General features: G+C 36.8%; 1 protein-coding gene across 1 annotated transcript in view; it reads left to right on the forward strand.

Annotated features, from left to right (window-relative positions):
* LOC121316844 (collagen alpha-1(XXI) chain-like) overlaps positions 1-22,130 on the forward strand; it is an 83,325-nt gene that overhangs the window by 14,631 nt on the left and 46,564 nt on the right. Inside the window, exons 4-9 of the mRNA XM_041252114.1 lie at positions 3,352-3,517; positions 3,679-3,904; positions 15,589-15,762; positions 16,610-16,687; positions 18,694-18,702; positions 19,064-19,147. Coding sequence (XP_041108048.1) covers positions 3,352-3,517; positions 3,679-3,904; positions 15,589-15,762; positions 16,610-16,687; positions 18,694-18,702; positions 19,064-19,147 — 737 coding nt within the window. The remainder of the gene's footprint in view (positions 1-3,351; positions 3,518-3,678; positions 3,905-15,588; positions 15,763-16,609; positions 16,688-18,693; positions 18,703-19,063; positions 19,148-22,130) is intronic.

Raw genomic sequence — 22,130 nt, forward strand, 5'->3', positions numbered from 1 at the left:
TAATAAAGATTAAAAAAAAAGTTATTAGTAAGGCATTCAGAGAATGTAATTTGTAATGTGTAACACGGTGAATAGCTAGATAGATGTTGTCAATACTGTTTACTGCTAACATTGTGTTAACTATCACTTTCTTATATGAAGGCCCTTAGAATGAAAGGCAAATCGATTTCTGCCCATGTATAATCCATACCTTTTTTAGACAGACTATAGGATTCAAGCAGTTGAGATTTTAGAATCATTAACAACCCCATTAAACTCTAACATAGAACAGCACTACCAATAATTGCCAGACATACATTATTATATTTGCCAGTCCACCATGACGCCATGAAGGCAAGTCCTATCATCCATTCCTTTGTAAGAACAAATACTTTATTAGAATCTTTACAATATAAATGTAAATGAAATCTGTATTATGCTGGGTAAAATAACCTTTTACATTGATTTTGTTTCTGTAATTGTAATGGTTACAAGTTTTAATGTCCCAATATGTTTTGATAGCTTTGTATGGAATAATACAGTTATAAGAATAAGCAGATGTTGTGACAAGCAGTCTCAGACTTTCCCATTGGAGCTAAATAACTTTTTTTTTTCTTAAGGTATTTTCCTTTGCTGAGAACATTTAGCTGTCCTTGCTTGTACAATGCCAAAACAGCTATGTGCCAAATTTCCAGGGTGGTGGGATGTACAAATCTGCCCACTTGGGCCATGTTTGGGGTTTCATAAACTCTTGTGATACTTTGTGCAAGATATTATAGGATTAGAATAGAATGGTAAATAACAGAGATCAAAGTTGTGGGTTATTCCACCCCCCCACCTCCCTTTTTTTGTAGGGGAAGGTCACACTTTCTGGCTTTCACACTGTAAGAGATCTGAATGACTGATGGCATACTTGCTAAAGGTCCAATATTTTGTGCCAGGAAATTTCACTACAGGCTCTATTAGATCAGCTTTAAACCAAAAGAAACTAAATGCAATGAAAACTGTACTACTCTCTTAAAGTACTTAACTCACAGGACCCTTTTCATGAAGTTCAAAGAACTGTGTTTAATCCTTTTCTTAGGTTAAACAGTCCAAAATATTCTATAAAATTGTCATTTCTTGGGAATTATAATCCTTTACCACAACTTTGTAAGTAATTTCATTTTAATTCATTGTTTAATTTCAATCTTAATGTGACAGTGAAATCATCTTGTCTATTATTTATCAGCTATTCACTTCTAAGCTCGTATTTGGTTCAGAAATGACAATTTACTCATAAAACAGTTGGGAAAGGATTCATGAACTGGATATTCATTTAAGCAAAACATCCCTTAAACATATGAGAGCCATTACATGTTCTCTTGATCTTCTTCCTGCAAAACTATTAAAAGATGCTCTTAGTGTTATTAATACCCACATTTAAAAGATTATAAATGGTTCACTTTCCTCAGGTATAGTTCCTTCAGCTTTTAAGGTAGCTGTGGTAAAGCCTATGCTTAAGAAACACAATGTGGACCCTAAAGTCCTCAATAACTATAGGACAGTCTCCAACCTACCATTCTTAGATAAGGTTCTAGAGAAAATTGTTGCAATTCAATTATAAAAATGTCTAACTCTTCATGGTATATTCAAGAAGCTTCAGTCTGGTTTTCATGCTGCACATAGTACAGAGATGGCCCTTGTTAGAGGTGTGAACAATCTGCTGATAAATTCTGACTCAGGCTTTCCATCAGTGTTAATTCTTCCTGATCTAAGTACTGTCTTTGATACTGTAGACCATTCCATCCTACTGAATCATCTTGAAAGCGCAGTAGAACTCTGGCCTTGTCATATTCTGGTTCAAATCTTATCGTTCTGATAGGTCTCAGTTCGTCTCAATTGGGGAGGTACAATTGTCATTATTGGAAGTTGTTGGTGGTGTTCCACAGGGCTCCATTCTAGGTCCCTTGCTGTTTTCGCTATATATGCTACCGTTAGGTGACATTATCCGCAGACACGGAGTGAACTATGCTGATGATACCCAGCTATATTTGTCCCAAAAACCAGGAATTTCTTCAGCCTGGATGTTATTAGCTACTTGCCTTACAGACATTAAGCATTGGATGTCACAGAATTTTGTAATGTTGAATTCAGATAAAACAGAGGTTATGCTAGTGGGATCACAGAAATAACTTAAAGGGAATGTGGAATTCAATGAGCTAGAGAGTTTGGGGGTCATCTTTTATTCTGATCTACCATTTGAGACTCATATTAGGGAAGTTACTAAAGTATCTTTTTACCATTTGAGAAATGTAGCCTTGGACCAATTATTTCCATAACTGATGCCGAGAGATTAATGCATGCCTTTGTTTCATCTACAATTGATTATTGTAACGCACTTTTTTCTGGTGTCCCAAAATGTCTGGTATCTCGCTTGCAGCTTTATTAATATATATTAAAGCACTACTTAAAGTGAATAGGATCAATTGAATGTTGAAAAGTGGATAATGGGTTTTTGTTAATTCCCCTGGATGGATATTTTGTTGTTTTCTTACCAGTGGTTACACAATTGTATTATATTTTACTTAATGGAATGCATAAAGTTACTCTGTCAGTATGACATCTTGCTCTCATAAAGCACATGTTTTGTTGGTTATAGTAAAAAGCTCTGTATGAGACCCAGATTATAGATCAAGCGACATTTCCTTGAACACAAACAGATTTGATAATGAATAGAATATGATTCATGTAAAGCTAAAACAAATCTCTATTAATTGGAGAGTAAGAAACATAGAATGCAAAAGAAAAGTCTCATCCCCTTGGATAACTATTCCACCATTTTGTTCCAAAATATATTATATTGACAGTAAAATCATCTACAGTAGAGTTTTATCTAAGCCAATCATAAATAGAAATTTCCATTGAAAAATGCAATGTTAGCTTCAAATATTTTTTAAAGGTTTACTTCAATGTTAAAAACAAAACTGGTATGAATAATACTGTAGTTATGACACATGTATTGCTTCTACCTTATAAGGTCATTTAATTTCCCCATAACATTTTTTAAAATATATTTTATTGACACAGTATCACTCTGGGTCCAAAGATTGCAAATGTGTATATTGAAAACTATAATGTGGTTTAAAGCACTTAAACAGCCAAATAGTGAGCCACTTGTGTCAAAATGTTACTCTTAAAATGGAGTCCTAGGGGGGATTCTGTTTTCGTTCAGCTTTACCCCCCCTCCTCTCTCTCTCTCTCTGTCTCTCCCTCTCTCTCCTGTACAATCTGACAAAATGTTTTGATTGAGAAATGTTATACCCCTGCTGTAGCTACTAATTGTGTCATTGCATATCAGAAGGATTCATCACACATTTTATTTTTCTCCAGAAACGGTTTGTCCAACAAGAATCCCAGTAGCAGCTCGTGATGAAAAGGGCTTTGATATTCTACTTGGTGTAGACATTGCCAAAAAAGCGAAAAGAACTCAAGGATCTTACTCCGGTAGTAAAGCCTATTTGGTGACATCACAGGTTGACTTAACTGAAAGCACAAGGTATCGCCTTCTAAGAGTCTGGTTTTGATTATTATTATTTTTTTCAATTGTGATTCATTAATTTGAGCCGTTATAAAGAAAAAAAGAACATAAATCATAGTTAATTGGGTTTTGTATGAGAATTCAACAGCTAAGACTTTTTAAATTGTATTTTATTGTAGCAATATATTCCCCGATGGCCTACCGCCATCTTATGTCTTCGTCACTACAATGAGGTTTAAAGAGCCAGTAACTCGGGAGAAGTGGGACCTCTGGAGGATTCAAGCTCTTGATGGGACTTCCCAAATTGCTGTTACATTAAATGGACAAGACAAGACAGTAACGTTTACTACAACAAGCATGGGGAATGGCACACAACAAGTGACCTTTACATCAGCTGGACTAAAGGTACTCCATAAAATATCCTCTGCATGCATAAGCTGCTTAATAAGAAGCTTTCAAATTGAGCCCCCTCTTTTCATTTTATTTCCATTCTACTAGTACAATTGCTTGTAATACTGTGTTCATTGAAAACAACCATATACAATCTTGCTCATGTAATTTTAAATAATTGTTATGTATAATTGAGTTGATGTGACCCAAACAGAAAAGAAACAATGTGAACGTTCCGTATATCTTTCATCTTTTCTTTATGGACCTTTATGGACTCATGTGACTATCCTTTTAAAAGAAATGTGCAGCTTTAGCTGTGTATATATGTTTTTATATTTAAATATTTATATGTATCTGTATCTATATTATTTAACTCATTGACTAACGCATCAATAGAAACGTGAAATATTAAGGACAGTGAATTTGTGAAAGGACTCGTCCCACATAATGAATTAATAAAATCATGAATTATCATAGGACAATCTATAAACCTCAGGCATTGATTTAAAATATCCTAATGTAATATTAGCAAGCACATTAGTAAGAACTATCTTACTGGCTTCAGAGCCTGAATTCTGTGAAAAAAATGCTTGTGTGGCTGTATTTCATGGAGACAGTCTGGAGCTGGAAAGTTGAACTACTGAAGCTTCTCTAATACTAGAGTCATGCTTGCCAACAGTAAGTGTTACCAACTCCTTCTCTCACAGGGTCACAAGATTCCCCCAAAAAGACTCAAGAGAAAAGTCACTAAGCTCAGTTCAACATAAATGTACACCAAAAAACATCAAACATTGTTTTTTTTTTTTGGTGTTCAGCCTATTATACACATGGATAGATAACATTTAAAAACAGAACAGTGGTACAAAGATTGACACTTTAATTTCAGTGATGCAAGGCAGGCAGGTATATAGTGAATTTGACTGTTGTAAGCCAGGGAGGTAGGTCTCTATTGGGACAAACACAGTCAGATGGGGGAATAATTAGGATTGCATAACCTGGATGGAGGCCCCACTAGATTGAATCTCCTATGTTTTGGTATTTATTAGGTTAAATCATTACGAACACACACACACATGGGTGATGGCAGTTCAGGCTGAGTAAAAGCATTAAAGGCATCATGCTTTCAGGGCTGAACTTCAGCCAGATCGAGGACAGGGAACTGGACCTCTTGCACAGGGCTCCAGTTGTTTGATCAAGGATAGGGAACTGGACCTCTTGCACATAGCTCCAGTCATTTGTTGCGTTTCCAGCTTGTCTGAATGTAAACCCTGTATTGAGATTTTCAGTGCTAGACTTTGATATACAAACACAGCCTGTTATTCATCTTGGAACTATCGAGTACTGCACTGGCCTCAGCGAGCACTATTTTACCAAACAGTGTACAAAGCCTTTTTGTTAAACTATTACATTTCTAGAAGCTAAATGTCCTCTTTCTCCCATTATCCACCTACAGCACTGAAAACTCTTTGGCTGACTTTTAAATAAGTCTCGTTATCTCTCTGAACAGCCTTTGCTTTTCTTTCTTTAAACTTACCTATTAAAGAACTGCTTCATTGACACTTCAGTACAAAAAGCAGGCATTCCAGATTTCCCAGGATGCTTAGAACACATCAGTGTAATCTGGACAAATTCAATCAGCAAAAAAGGAGAAGAAGGAGCTCCATGTGACATTCCTGGATTTGGCTAATGCATATGGTTCAGTGTCACATGAGCTTCTTTGGGCAGCATTTGATTTTTTCAGCGTACCGATGACAATAACAAATTTAGTGAAAGCCTACTTTGGAGATTTGCAATTTAGTTTTTCAACTTTGGAATTCAGCACTACATGGCAATGCCTAGAAGTTGGAATAATGGCAGGATGTACCATTTCCCCACTGGCTTTTACCATGGCAATGGAAGTAATTATAAGGGCATCAAAATGGATAGTGGAAGGAGAGCGCTTTGCTTCTGGAATGCGACTACCACCAATTCGAGCATACATGGATGACATGACAACAATGACTACAACAGTAGCCTGCACTAATCGGTTATTGGGCAAATTAACCAATAACATTGAACGGGCATGAATGCAATTCAAGTCCACTAAATGAAGGAGCATATCTATAATTAAAGGTAAAGTAGTAGATAAAAGGTTCTACATTAATGGCAAGGCAATACCAACAGTGTCCGAGAAGCCAGTGAAAAGTCTAGGGAGATGGTATGATGGGGATCTAAAGGACACAGTTTGTGTGGGAGAAGTTAGACAACAACCAGTGGAAGGGTTGAAGAGCATAGACAGCAGCACTTTACCAGGCAAACTGAAACTCTGGTGCTTTCAGTTTCGTCTACTGCCAAGACTGCTGTGGCCACTGACTGTGTATGAGGTTTCCTTGACAACAGTTGAGAAGCTGGAAGCTTTAATCAGTTCATACGTCACGAAATAGTTGAGATTTCCACGCTGCCTCAGCAGAGTGGGACTTTATGGTAAAGGAATACTGTGGCTACCAATCTCTGCTCTAACCGTGGAGTTTAAGTGCGCCAAAATCCTACTGGAAATGACATTAGTAGATTCACGTGACAAATGCATAACGGAGGCAGCACCTGTTTTGAAAACTGGAAGAAAATGGACGGCAAAGAAAGCTGTGGAAGATGCTAAGGTGTCCCTTCGGAGATATTATGGGGTAAGTTCAGCATGGAAAAGGAGGTTTTGGTCTCAGTTCAGCTCCTCCTACATGGCACAAGGCAACCCCAGCTCAACGGAGGAAGCTGGTAGTCAGTGAGGTGTAAAAGCAGGAGAGGATCAGGTGTGTAAAGGTCGTTTCCCAGGCCAAGCAGGGAAAATGGATGAGATGGGAGTGTGGAACAACGCAAGATCGACTGGTAAGACCTATGGACAATTGAACAGAACAGGATAAGTTTCCTCATCAGATCAGCATATGATGTTCTCCCATCACCACAGAACCTAAACCTCTGGGTGGGTGAGATCCCTCTTGTCCTTTGTGTTCATTACCTGCAACATTAAGGCACATTTTGACAGGATGTAAGATGGGTCTTAGCCAAGGACTGTTTACTTGGCGCCATGACCAGGTGCTGCGATGTTTGGCCTTAGCGTTGGAAGACAAGCGCAACCTGACCAATAAGTTGCCACCAGTTCCATCAAAGCATTACACACAAAAGACAATATTCCTCCATCCAGGAGAGCAACCACCAAGAAACGGTGTTAAAATCAAGCCTCGCTCCGGACAACTGGAAGCTGCTAGAGACTGCAAGATGCTGGCAGATGTTGGCCAACGGCTTATTTTTCTACCTGAGATTGCTACCACTAACCTTTGACCAGACATTGTCTTCTGGTCTGGATCAGCACGCCTTGTTCATCTGGTAGTTAACAGTGCCAAGAGAAGATGCTGTGGATGAGGCGTATGAGAGGAAGAAACTTCGGTATGCTCAACTAGCTGCTGAAGCGGAACAGCGAGGATGGAGAGTCCGGAGTTTATCCAGTGGAGGTGGGTTGTTGAGGATTTGTGGCACACTCTACAACCCGTTTTCTCAGAGATGTCGGGTTCAGTGGCCAAGGGTTGCGTCGCACAGTGAAGAACTTGTCTGAAGCAGCAGAAAGGAGCAACAACTGGCTGTGGCTGAGACAGAAAGATTCTGGATGGGGATCTCAAGCACAACAGGCAAAATGAGCTGATCCCTGGAGCCAGCATTACACTTCAGCAATCAACACCAGACAGAAGGATATCTACATCATCAGATGGAAAACAACGCAAATGGATGGAGATGCAGATGGATCACATTAGTTTACTGCAAAGCTACGTCTTAGTTGGTGCTTATCTTGGTGAGATCCGAGTTCAAATCAGCATGAAGTTCAACATCTACTCTCATGGAATGGAAATCTGACAAACAAGAATTGGCTGCAGATACTTTCATAAATATACACACAGTATTAGTGAGACCTATAGCAGCTGACAACATTATAATATCATTACATAAACAACTCTTTTTTTAAATAAGAATCCTGTAAATTCATAATTAAAACCACTTGAAAATCTTAAATTACTTCCATGTGTTGTAGCACTACCACATTCGCTGACCGACGTACCACTTATAAACATTATATTCAGATAAGTTAACTTTCATTGGACCACAGACTCTCACTAAAGCATCTGTTTTTTTTTTTTTTTTTATTTAAGCAAATCTATGGTACAGTATGCATACTAAAGTAATGAATTCCTGATAACTTAAACATGTTTCCAAATGAGCTTAAAAGATGTATCATATCAAAGCCACTGGCTACGGAAATAAGATTTAGCAGATAGGCACAAACAACATCTTCACCTGGTTAACAAATCCGATTCTAATGACCCCGGCTGGCAAACTATATTACACTGGAAACTGGCTTATAGACATAAACAGTATTTTATTTTAAAGGCAGGAAGGTCGTTTTTGACATTTATTATTTCTTTGTAAGGCTCTGATATTGTAATAATCAGATGTCACTTCCGAATGCTTGTTAATGTTGTTGTTTATATCCTCATGGTAAATAAAGGCATATACTTCAACATAACTCCCTTCTTAATGAAAACATTAAAAGAAATCAACATAGTAACTATTAGAAATTGTACATTTTAAAGATACCAAACCAAGGTGATCTTAATCTTTATACATGCGACTCTGAATGTAAGGGCATTGAGTCACTGTTACATAGATTTTTTATACTGAAATGTTTTTTGTCTTTACTCATTAATTTAAAGCATCTGACTATATTTACTGTCTTCAATAGTTATTTCAATAGTTAACTGATATAATACACCAATGTAACACCTGTGTGACAAAACTTAAGAAATTTTTATCACATTTTCTCTGAGTTGTTGAGCTCCAGTATCTTGAATAATTTGCGATTCATTGGCAGTAAAGACATATGAATTGTATGCTAGTTAAAAATGGTGTGTAAGATCTTTCTAACCTTGATTATTCTTATAATATCGCCACGAGCCAAGAAAGATCCTTTTATCGGCACTAGGTTGCTTTTTATTTGCAGCTTTTGATAACTTTATGGGGGTCTTCCTGCACCTCCCCAGCCAACCAACCCAGAATCCTCAACGTTCTATGTACTATATGTGTTGGAAAACCTCAAAAATCCACCTCTGCTGGCAAACACAATACCTCCCAGCCACTGTCTCTGCATTCCTTTTCAGTTGCACACAACTTTCCTCTTTAACTCTGTGATGTCTACTTGTGCACTTGGATTCAATAGATTGCTCTTCTTTGACCTAAATCTGAGCTGCTGCCACTGTGATTTCCTTTTTTTTAAATCTGAATGTAATCTGTACTAGAAGCCGGGTTTACTCCAGTACTGCAGATACCCAAATATATTTGTGTATCCCCATCTTTAGTCCACCTTGTGTATCCATGAGACTTTTAATCCAGTTTGCAAGCCAATTGTTGTCGTCCCTCTATAGAAATCAGTTGCGTATCCGCCCATCACATATCTGCCCTAACCGTTTATCTGCCATGATCAACCTCTTCGGCAACATTAGTTTATTATTGAACAGAGAAGATTAGTTCAGATATTATAGATCCTACCAAAGTTTTCGTACACTGTGTCGTATGTGCTCCGTACGCTGTTACTGCTGGTAATGTCACGTGAGCTGTTCAGTGTGTGAATATGTAAATAAATCCTGTTTGTCTGCGGGCGTATGAACTTCAACCTCCATCTCAATCGCCTGCCTGTCACACAGCAGCGAATGCATGCACCCACATGGCAGACTGCTACCCTGTCACAAGCATTAATACCCTGTATCGTTCTAAACAAGGGATTTAGGAGAGCTCCCTAATAAAAGCCAAATCTCAAAACTATAGTTTTGTAAATATAATATTTGTTACAGCTGTGTATAATGGTTTAAAACTGTGTATAATGGTTTAAAACAATCAGCCAACGTTTTACATATCCGCCCTTACTCTGGTCCCATTGCAGTCGGATATATGACAAAATTACTGTGTTGGTGCTGGCTTGGTAACATATCTTCACTGACGTTCTCTAATTCTTCTTTAGCTACCTTCAGTGCAGAATGAGACTCCAAGTTTCATGAATTGGGGCTAACGCAAACAAGCACTACCGTGTATTAACTTTCATGGGAATTAATCTATAAAATTTCTGTTATCCTTTCTGCTCAGTGGTTTTCATTGTACTGCATTATTTACAGTAGGGTGGTTTTTACTGGATTTCCCTTGAAAATCAAGTCATCATTTTCTTTACTAAGCCTAAATAGCCAAATTCATCACTGTATAGAAAAACAAGTTTAATACATTTATCACTCAGTGGCATTTAATAAGTATTGTGTTTTTGCATACAATTTGTGCCAAATTCCAATTCGTCAAGGCTGTTTCGAATTACTGTAGGTGCTAATTTGATCTGCAGTGTAAATTTGCAGTCATGTTGTGAGCCCTGTTGTGCATGCTATACTTACCAGTTGTTCACTTTCAATTTCTGATTAAAGCCATGTTCAAATGTGCATTTAATTTAAGTTAAATGCTAGATGTAGGCATTGAGGGCAGGATTTTCAAAAAACAGTGTTATCAAACTCGTGGTATAGTAACAAGAGATTTAGTGGCAAGTGATTTTCAAACAAAATGTATTAATTAAATCAATCCGTTATTGCTTTGAAATTGAGTTCATGAGGTCGTTAATGGACGGTCTTTAAAAACTTTAATTGTCGCAGATCACTTCCTGTCTCAACGACTAAATAAGGGGAACTTGTTAATCAAAGTGCATGTTAACGAGGAAAGTGAATGGATGCATAATTCGCTTCTAATGGAAACTATTAGCGTACAAGGAGACAGCTCTCCCACCAGCGGGCAACAGCCAAATGGAAATAAAATATAATGGGAATATCTATTTTGTGTATAATTTGTAAACTTAATTTAATATGGTGCATTTTGTCATGCAGAATTGTACATTTATTTAGAATACTTCACATAAAATGCTGATTTACAATTATCTGGCATGTGGGTAAAAATAGGACGGCAATTAAATAATAATTAAACCCCACTAGTCATTTGCCCTCATCTGGGCAGATATTTTGCCACAGTGTGCTATTTACAACTCTTTTAATGTGCATTTTGCAGTGTTTTTTTTTGGTTAAAAACAAAATAAATAAATAAAAGCCATAAGCCATCTATGTATATTGGTTGGAATTTATTTGACATCTAATTTATGTATTTTCTTTTGTATGTATGATTGTAGGCTATAAATAAACATTTTAAGTGCCATTGGTGTTTGTAGTTGTTAGTTATATTATACATGTATACCATGTATGTAACATTTCATTATATTGTAACGATGTCAAGGAGACAAAACAGAGCTTCTCGAAGCACAACACAAAACACTGACTAAAATAACAAGTTTAAACAATTTCCAGGTCTCAGTCCCTTTTCTCCAGCTAACCCTGATGTCCAGCTCCCAGCCCCTTTTATAGGAGAGCCGGAGGGAGACAGTGCCCGCTTCAGCCAATCCAGAGCGGACACTTCACCAGCCGGGAAAGTCCCTGCCTGGCAGCTATGGGGGGAAAATCCCCAGCCCAGGGATCCAGAAAGTCCCTGCCCGGCAGTTGTGGGGAAACTCCCCAGATCAGGGATCCGGAAAAGTCCCTGCCCAGCAGCTGTTGGGAAACTCCCTTCCTGGCAGCTATGGGGGGAATTCCCCCAGCCCAGGGATCCGGGGAAAGTCCCTGCCTGGCAGCTGTGGCACCCGCTGTTACAGTATATTTGTTATGCTTTTAAAATTACTATAGAACTCCCTAACCCAATACACAATTTGCTTATAATTAATTGTTCGGTGAATTCCTCTAATCATTAATTTTCTCTGGTACTCTTTGCTCGCCTCCGCGATAAACAAACTCAACATTATTAGCCACCGAACACTTATAGTATTATAAGCACATTGTACATGCATTAAATGTGTGACGGTGAAAGTGTACATTGAACATAACATGTGGGGGCAGTCTGACAACATTACAAATAGGCTTAGGCTAAATCCATGCCAATGATCTCAATCACATTCCTAGTGGATCTATATGGCTTAGCTTGTGCCTGTTCTTCGTTTTTGTGTGGACAGGTGTTAAAAGCCAAGGACGTATTGCAAATCCACAATCACCTAAGGAAACTTTATTGTAATATCTAATATGCCGTTTTCTATACCAAGATTTCAGCTGTATAATTTAAATAAAATCTACAGTAGAGGTCAGCTGTCATATAATGTACATATGCATAATTCAAATAGGCTACAGTTGCATTGATAATCTAATGGTAGATAACATTACACTGGGTGCAAATAACGTTATATCATTTTAGCAGTACAACAAATGATCCATAAGGTTACAAATGGTTAAAACAAATGAATAAATATCATTCACAACCACAAGTATAGAAAAGGCTATTCATAACTACAAATACTGAATTATCAGTCTGTAAGAAATTAACTCTGGTCCTGTAAACTCTCTCTCTCTCTCTCTCTCTCTGTGTCGTCAATGTTAAATTTCTGTTTCAAGGCGAGTTGTACTCTTTCGTTAATTAAAACCTTCATTTTCCAAGTGCAAATTAAATCCTGTTAAAGTATGACACGAATTTGCTTTTGATATTCCCACGCAAACAAAAGAAATAGTCGCAAGAAGTACTGCTTGTTAAGACATTGTAGTGATCAGTGCTGAGTGTGTGTTGTCCTGTCATTCCCACAGTCTCTGTGTCACCCTGAATGAATCTGTGAGTAAAGAGTGTTTTGTGTCTAGGCTGTGTTTGCGCGCTGCCTGGGGGGTGTCACGTGGACAGTGCAGCTGTATGTAGATGAGGTCTGTGTTTGCTGCTCTGTGATTTGTGTTCATTTCCACCAGTCAGCTGCTTGCGCGGGACTGAGTATCTGAGCGATTGGTCAGTGTGTATGTAACTGTGCCCTTGTGTGTGTGCGCCGATAGAGCTTGGGGGGATCTCTATTTAGGAGCTACCTGCAAGCAGCTCGGGGCTGTGTTGTGGTGTCCTGACCTTAATAAACATCTGAATGAGATCTTGCTGCGGTCGTCTGCCTCCCCTTTGTTTACCCCGAAACACTACAATTTTAGCATTATTATGGAAATCACATTAGGACTATTATCTAATAACAACGTAGACATAAGGACTGCTTGAAAATGCCAAAATCAAAGCTACATACTGATTTCTTCATTAACACTGGACTTAACATTTACCACATTTTGAAAATCCTGCCCACAGTATTGTAATGGGCTTCTGGGCAAGGCAATATGAAGCACTGCATTGAAAGATGTTGTGTGAAATGGAAAATTGATAGGGTCAAAGTTTTTGTTTATCAAGTAACAGTGCATGAATAACAAGTAGTAACTTTTGAATATTTGATATACTGTATATGTTATTTATTTGAAAGACATGAAATGAATTGAGAGGTATTGTAAAGTGACGTTAAACAAGCGACTGTCCCATTGTGTCCAATACTGCCTGGAAGATCACATCCCTCCTTTTTCCTACATATTGCACCACTGCTCACATACAATATAAGAAACAATGCGAAGTTGCTGAAAGCAAATGAAAGCAAATTTGTTGGGTAATAAAATAAACAGATTATATCATTAAAATGTAAATCCTATACTGGGTCCTAAATGTTTTGCTTGGGCTATGCTGATGCAGTACAAAAATAATATGTTCTCTAACTTAAGCATCTTGTGTTGTCATAATAGTCCAAGTTTATGTGTTTCCCCGCTAGCCATTTAATCTTTCAATTTAATACATTTCCAATTTAACAAGTTTTTACTCGACAGAGAACAGAAGTATATAAAATAACATAAATAAATGTCTTATCCTTTTGAAGCCAACTAGTTTTCAGGTTGTAAGCCAACAAATGACATAATTTACAGTCATGTCTGCAAGGACTCTGCTTTAAATGGTCCAGTGCCATACTTTGGTAAAATAATGCCAAACTTGTAATGTTTTTCCAAGCAAAAATGTTTTTAGTCCTCATTGTTACATTATCTAAAAATACACATAAAATACATTAATTGAAATCAATGCTTCTAATTAAATACTTTATTTTGCTTAATTTAAAAAAAAAATCAAGACCATGAAATGTGGGAAAGCAAAAAAAAAAAACCAAAAAACCACAATTACATAAAGCTCTTATATAACTATGTACAGCTGCTAGTCATGTATATAAATCATGGAAAAAATCCAGTGAGTATACCAACATATAGTATATTATACATATATCTCATCAAAGCTTAACAACCTAATGTATAGGACATTAAATAAATTACTCAGATGCTAACTGAAAGAAGTAGCAGCACGTATTCTACACTATTCATATTGCAATATTCTTTCCTTAAGCGATGGCTGCCTTGTCAAGCTCTGTAGAATTTGTAGGCCTACTGAGGTTAATGCCAATACTTATTGGATTCATGTTGGATGATGTGCTTATCATCAGGAGTGGTAGCACTTTAAAATAATGGCCGCAAATTAATAACGAATTCCCATGGAATACCATAGGAATAACACCTACATGTATTTATTTTTTAATTCAGCCTGATTAATTCATGTGGTTTTAATTACCCGTATTCATTCCATGTTCCTTTGTAACAAGTTATACTGATCACATGTATAAGGCATGCATCCGTGCATGAATTAACACTTATCACAATCCCCTGGTGGGTGAGTAAGAGGGTATGAATTAGTGAAGAATAAACAGTGAATTTATTAGGAAGTGATGGAGGGGAAAGGGGGAACTAAATGTTTTAACCATGATGAATTAACAGGGCTGAACTAAAAATGAATTCTAGTAATTCGTCGTGTATCCGCTCATCACATATCTGCCCTAACCGTTTATCCGCCATGAACAAGCTCTTCAGCAACGTTACTTTATGATTGAACAGAGATTAGTTCAGAGATTGTAGATCCTACCAAAGTTTTCATACATTGTGTTGTATGTGCACCATGTGCTACCATTGCTGGTGTCACGTGGGCTGTTCAGTGTGTTGATATGTAAATAAATCCTGTTCGCCTGCGGGGCATATCAACTTCAACCTATGTTTCGATCTCCTGCCTGTCACTTAGCAGTGAATGCATGCATCCACACTGAAGACCTCTACTCTGTCACAAGCATTAATACCCTGTATCTTTCTAAACAAGGGATTTAAGGGAGCTCCCTAATAAAAGCTGAATTTCAAAACAATAATTGTCTGAAATAGAGTAATTGTTACAGCTCTGTGTAATGATATTTAAAACAAGATTCATTTAACCGACTTTTTACTTACTCTGGTCCAGCCACAGTCGGATATGCGACAGCCTCCTGTACTTCAGAACTCAGAGGATGTGCATAAGATATATAAGTGCTAGCATTCACTTTATTTTAAAGTGTTACCTCAGGAGTTGTTGAAGAATTCTTGTACCTGAACAGAGAATGGTGAACTTTCAATTGCTAATTGGTAGGCAGAAGAAAAAATGCCTCTTTCTAGTTCTGTGGAACCCGTTGGGTTTACTAATTGCAACTGTGTTTTTGCCTGCTTGTGTATACTATGTTATTAAGTTGTGCATATGGAATAGATAGTATCTATTAATCCATCTAAATATCTCCCTTTACGATGACTAGCGCTCTATTAGGAGCATTGGTGTTTTTAATAATTTTTCTTTCTGTCATATTGCAAAATGTAATTTTTTTTTTCTACTAGAAACTGTTTGATGAAAACTGGCATCAGCTACGAGTTCTTGTAACACAGGAGGAGGCTACATTGTATGTTGATGACCAGCAGGTTGAAATTGTGAAACTGGATCCTGTTCTTGGTATCTACATCAGTGGGAAAACACAAATAGGAAAGTACTTCGGCAAAGAAGAAACTGTACCGGTAAATTTCATTATGAATAGATTTCATAAGCTGATTGTAAAAAACATAGACGTCCATATAAGACAAACATTTCGACAAGTATAATTTTTAATGTGCAGCTGTGGCCAAAAGACTCACCTAGAATTGTAGGTTTGAGACATAATAACATGAACATAATTTAGATCTTTCATTTAACATCATTTAGTAAAATAAACTATGGAAAACTGATATCGCAAAAGTCTACCGGAAGCCATAATGGTAGTTTCATCTTAGATTTTGAAATGTCACATTTTTTGGAAGACTACAAAGTGGTATGTAATTCAATATGTTAACGTAACATTATTTGGCAGGTTTCATTCAACTTTATGAAGCAAAATAATTAAATTCTTTAGGGGGACGCAAAACTTTTGGCCAGAGTTGTATGTGTATCACTTCCAAACAGACACATTATTCATTTCTGATAAAGAGGCCCTAAACAGTGGAAAAGGAGACATAATTTGGTGTGAAACACCTAACCAAAGATGTATAGATTTTTATTGGTTGCCATTTTGGATTAACTGCTAGCCTGAAAAACACGCTCACATCCAAATGCATACCATAGAACAGTTTGATCCAAAATGGTGGAAACACATTCTTTATGAAGTCTTAACACAAACCATGGATCGATCCAGGGGAGAAACAGATTTGTAGTTCCCATGTTACTGTTACGTTGATTTGAAGGCCACAGATGATTGGGGGGGCTAAATAGATCTAAATGCTGCTGTTTAACTCTCTGTCCAGATGGGCTTTTCCCCTATCTTATAAACTCTCATAAATCCCAGTACCTAATATTGCTATTTGCAGTGATTGTGTAATAATGTGTTTCCAGTTTGAGCTGCAGAAGTTAAGAATCTACTGTGACCCAGAGCAAAATAATCGTGAAACTGCATGTGAAATCCCTGGAATTGTAAGTACAAATTACTCATTCCTAACACAGTATTTTGGACAAAAACCATGACAGATGCAATGTCTACATTAAAAGGTATAATCATGGGATAAGTGGAAATATTTATGGCAAACCACAGTGCTGGAGTAAAATTAAAACAGAGTATTTTAAACAAGACCCAGTGTACTCACAATCAAATATGATTTGCAACTTGTTCTTTAGTATCTGCTTATGTATTATTTTACTTGTTAAGTACCGGTAATTGTAGCTAACAAAATTGTTCCATAAAGTTTCCCTGCCAGACATCTCAATTCAAGTCTCAAAGGTGCCGTTTTGAAAGAAACACATGTTTTAGCAAACGTGTATTTTCATTTTAAAACATGATATCTAGAACTACAGCAGGTTAAAGAAACGTCTGTTTGCAAAAAATGCTTTTACGTTGGCTTACATTTCCTGGGTGAAATTGTCCCCATTCCTAAAGGGCATTCTTTGTCGTCAGTAACCAGCCAACTGCTTCCTCTAATGACTAGTATGCTTTGCAGGGGCGTCATTTCAGAAAATGGTGCAAAGTTGTGTTAACGTTGAGCATTCTCTGTCTCAAATAGCATCATGAATGAGAAAAAGAGGAATTGGTCTAGTATACAACAAGATGCCTGGCACTGTATTTACAGTATAATCGTAAATCTCGAAAAACTACTCACTTCTAAATCTTTTGTAGTCATTTTTGTATTACTTTAGTATAAATACATGTTAATTTGGATTCATATGTTGTTTTTTTCTGACTTTATGTGAACGAAAAGACACACATTTGCCCGTTTTCCCATTGGAAATAGTGATATTTTGAAATATCACAGTCCTGGTCACAAAAGCAAAGTTTGTGGGGAATAATAGCCATTTTCTATACTTTTGAGGCATAAGCAATTAGGAAATAACACTTACTACCCAGGAACAAAACAAAAAACAAAACAAAAAAAATTGTTACACAATGTAATCACAAATAAACTAACATAAAGGGGGGTAGCATCTCGCTTTCATCTTGGCAAATTTGTCTGTTACGGTACACTTAACTCACACAAACAGAAAATTCTGTAATAGTTTTTGTAGTTAAGCTTTAATATGTAATTTTAAGAAAAAGAAATTATGAATTTATTTCTGAAACCTAGGTTAAAATATTACTGTGTATTACCTTTCAGTTCAGGCAGTGAAAGTCGGATGTAGTAGCCACTAGAAGGCACGAAAGAAACAGTGTTGAAATAATAGTAACAGTCCGAAGTAAAATTAGGGTTAGATTTAGGGGTAGGGTTAGGGTTAAAGGTCGTTCACACCTGAAGCAGCTCGCATGCCGCCTCCTTGCACGTCGCTCTGCAGTCGCCGCAGGCCACTGTTCACACCGAGCGCGGCAGGGGAAAGTCAGTGGGCGGTCTGTTTTTACGTCACGGCTGCATGTACAAGCAACAAACAGTAAATGCTAGTTGGAGCGGAAGACTGTTTTTATACAGAAGACACAAAGCTTAGTTAAAAAAAAAAAAAAAAAAAAATAATTCAATGAGCTCAACATTATGTGTTTAAAATTCAAGTAATGAGCTAAACATATATGTTTAATTTGTCTGGTTTGCTGAGTATAGGAAAAGACAGGGTGAATTAAAGGATTAAAAAATGCAACTACTGCCATCCCATCATATCAATGTAACTTTGAAACCCCTCCCCCTCTACCCCCCTCCCCGGGGGGGAGACGACAAGGGACTGTAAATGGTGATACAGGAGATAGCAAATGAAGCCCCTGCCCAGAAGACACTAATAGAGTAAAATTACTTAGGAAGTATATCAGTAGCAGTCTCCCTGGAAAGCAAGGGAAGAAAATTGAGAACTGACTTTGTACTTAGTAGTGCTAGATGTCATGTTATTGCATATCTGAAAACTATAAAGCGAATAAAATGCATGACAGGTAAGACTTATCAAATTGCTTTGTTAGCTACTTTTAAAATGATTGTATAGGAAACTAGCATGTTTTTTTAATCTGTTTTCAGAATGGTGAGGTATGTATTGCCGCTTGTGGTCCTACTAATTTACAAGGTAAATGTCCCTTGTATTTTCATTTTGGAACTCAATAAACAGACTACAGTAGGTGAGTTTTGGCAAGATTATTCCTATTCCTGCCTAATCAGGGTATTCTATTTTATTCTAGTAATAAACTTAAATAGGAATACAAAGGGGTAAATTGCTTTTAGAAATCTGATGAAAATAACATTTGTATTATTAAATATGTATTTAATGACATATATTGCACAGACAGTTATTTTTTATAACCCTTTTTTTGTTATTGCTAATAATGTCATCCTTTAAGATTTGCTATGCATTTCTCTGTTAAATACACACACACACTTATTTCTGTTCTAGTGTCTAAATGTTCCTGGTGATACTGAGACAACTCCAGCTCCGTGTACATGCCCTCCAGGTCCACCTGGACTGCCAGGTTTGAAGGTCAGTTTACAAATTTCAAATTGCCCTTTCCCTTTGTGCTTGCTTCAAAATGGGGCCTAATAAAGGTTACTTGTTGATAAAATGTACCAATTAGCTATCACACCCAATGGCTAGCTGTCAGTAAATGGCTTCATGTTGAGATAACATACAATAACAGGAAGATGTTTACAAATACCTTGACATAAAATCCAGATATCTCAAAATGAATAGGGAGACAATTCTAGATATCTTTAAATAGGTAGCAAGGTATTCTGGCATACCTTAAAAATGAACAATAATGAATTAATTATGCTAACTTGTCTGGTAACACTGTTCACATTTAGGGACTCTAAAAATAATTTAAATGTATATGTAAGGCAATTTTAGATGTCTTTGAACGATTTGCAGATATCTCTAAAGCTGTTTTAGGTCCTCAAAGGGACCTTAATTAAATATCTGCAAATTATTTAAAGATATCTGCAATTCATTTAAAGATATATGTACTTGATTTAGAGATCTCTAAATGATCATTTGGTTTGCCATACTTACGGCACAATCCAAATGTGCCTTGATCTCTGTATCTCTGTATCATGTTTATTAAAATATTGGTTTCATCATCTTCCCAAAGAACAAATATAAACTTCCAAGTGTCCTTGCTCATCCTTCTCTCTCCATTCATATTGAAAACTAATTCAAAGTGATCCAGGTATGTTCCCAAAGTGATCTGCTTGAAGTCTAAAATCACTAAGGAACATTTATCAGCGCAGGGAAGTCGGTGGGCAGGGAAAAGGATCAATCTCAGATGTCCTGTAAATGTGATCAAAAGGGCATTTCTTCTCTGTTGGGTCTGGTATACAGTATAATGTTTGAAGCAAATGTAAATGAGTTTATTTTGCAACTCCCAGAACATGTGTAGAGATATGTTAACACAAAAAAGGGAAGTATTTGTTTTGTAAAAATTCAATCAACACATCTTTGCATGTATTAAGTTCAGTAGCTAATGCAGTAAGAAATTAAGATTTCATTTTGTCCACCAAAAACTAAAACAAGTGATATTATTTATTTATTTTTATTAATATGGTGACCTGCTTTGACTGCTGAAATAAGTCCTAGGTCATGCATTGAGGAAAAATCAAAAACAGTACATGTTATGTCTTCATAAAGTAAAGCAAACATGGTGATTACAATCAATCTGGCTTCACTAGTGCAATATATCTGCAATAATTACAGGGTTAACTTTCATCCTTAATCTGAAAAGATGGAACAATGCCCTTTATTTCCAAAGGGAATATTGGTAACTGTAGTTAAGAACATAATGCCATTTGAGAATACCAATGTGAAATACAAGGACTGAAAAAATAAATTAGAAATCCATGCAACATGTAGCACATACTTTGATGTAAATGGGCAATCCCTCACATGAGTGACCTATCTGTTAGGGATCTGACCTCCCTGACATGATTTTTAATCAGTCACTTTTGTATCCAACATTGTAAAACTAATTAATGGTTCATGGAAAGTACAAATTTAAATTTGAATATGTACACCCCAACTTCACTGACAGTGAAGTCTTTGAGAAATGATCACATATTCCTACAGAACAATTTAAACCATAGACTCACTTTAAGTTAGTGCCTCCCCTGGCTGCTCATGTACCTCGTTCGAATTCAATTAGACCCCGTTTACACTACTGGACTGGCCCAGGGCCGGCGCATATTTAGATCTGCAACCCCGTTCACATTTACAATTTAAGGCGCCTTTGTTCATTCACTTATGTCACTGCAAAGCAGGTCCAAAATTGCTTTTTGCTTTTTATCGAAAGAGCCTGCACATAGAACGGAAGAGCTACTGGGATGTACAGTAATGCCTGATTATTAGCAGATGTTTCTTGTATGCTATATATTTAATGTATGCTGTTTGTATATGTGTGTAATTAGTGAGACAGTTGGACATTTGATATGGAGTGATTTCAGCTTTTGAATTGCAAGCTTGAATAAAATCAATAAAGAAAATCACAGAAAAAAAAGCCATGTTTGTCATGACAGCAGTGCCTTCGTGCAATCGGCATGTTGGAGGCTGGACTAGGGAAGTGTACTGTGGCTCGCTTGGGTGCTTACAGCCAGCAATTTCAAACCTGGCAAGACGGCATAACCAGACACACTCTGTCAATGAGAGGCCACGAACTGGGAGACCAAGAGTCACAACACCTGCCCAAGATGGACAGATCACTTTGCAGCATCTTAGTGATGTCAATTGTTAATCAGCACAATAAAAAGTCACTGCACTTGCTCTAAACAGAGTTTGTCATTTTTCGATCACATCTAGTGAACTGTATCCAAATATGTGATAAGTTTCTTTTGATGCTCATATATATATATATATATATATATATATATATAATATATATATATATATATATATATATATATATATTTTGACTATTGTGTGTATAAGCAAGCAGCTAAAATAAATGATTGGCATTTTAATGTAAAGACATACAATTATGCAACTATGTATATCGTTGTGTGCAAAATAAACAATGGTGGCTAAATAAGCCAAATCGACAGATTACTGATCATTATTGTGATCCACAATCCAGCAGTTCTTATATTTATTGCTTAGTTACTAAATAACAGGAAGAAAAAGGTAATTGTGACCAATGAAGCTTAATTATGAATGCACTGCATCTCATACATTATGTGAAGGAAACAACCTGAATGATAACCTGCTAGATTTGTTTTAATGTAATATTTTTATAATTAAAGTTGTATGATGCAGAAATAATTACCATTCAATATTGATCCACTGCCATCTTGGCTAGCAGAGAATTCATCTTTCTATTCACCTTTCGCACGCGTGGGAGTATGGGAGTACTGAGCGACGAAACGATGGCTCAAATCTAGGCCGGCCCTGGGCTGCCTTTTCATTTTTGGAGCATTCACATATGAGAAAAGGTGGCCCTGGGCCGCCTTGAATTGCAAATGTGAATGGGGTCTTAGATTCA

This window comes from Polyodon spathula, chromosome 6 (assembly GCF_017654505.1).
Source record: "Polyodon spathula isolate WHYD16114869_AA chromosome 6, ASM1765450v1, whole genome shotgun sequence".
In the NCBI taxonomy this organism is placed as follows: Eukaryota; Metazoa; Chordata; class Actinopteri; order Acipenseriformes; family Polyodontidae; genus Polyodon; species Polyodon spathula.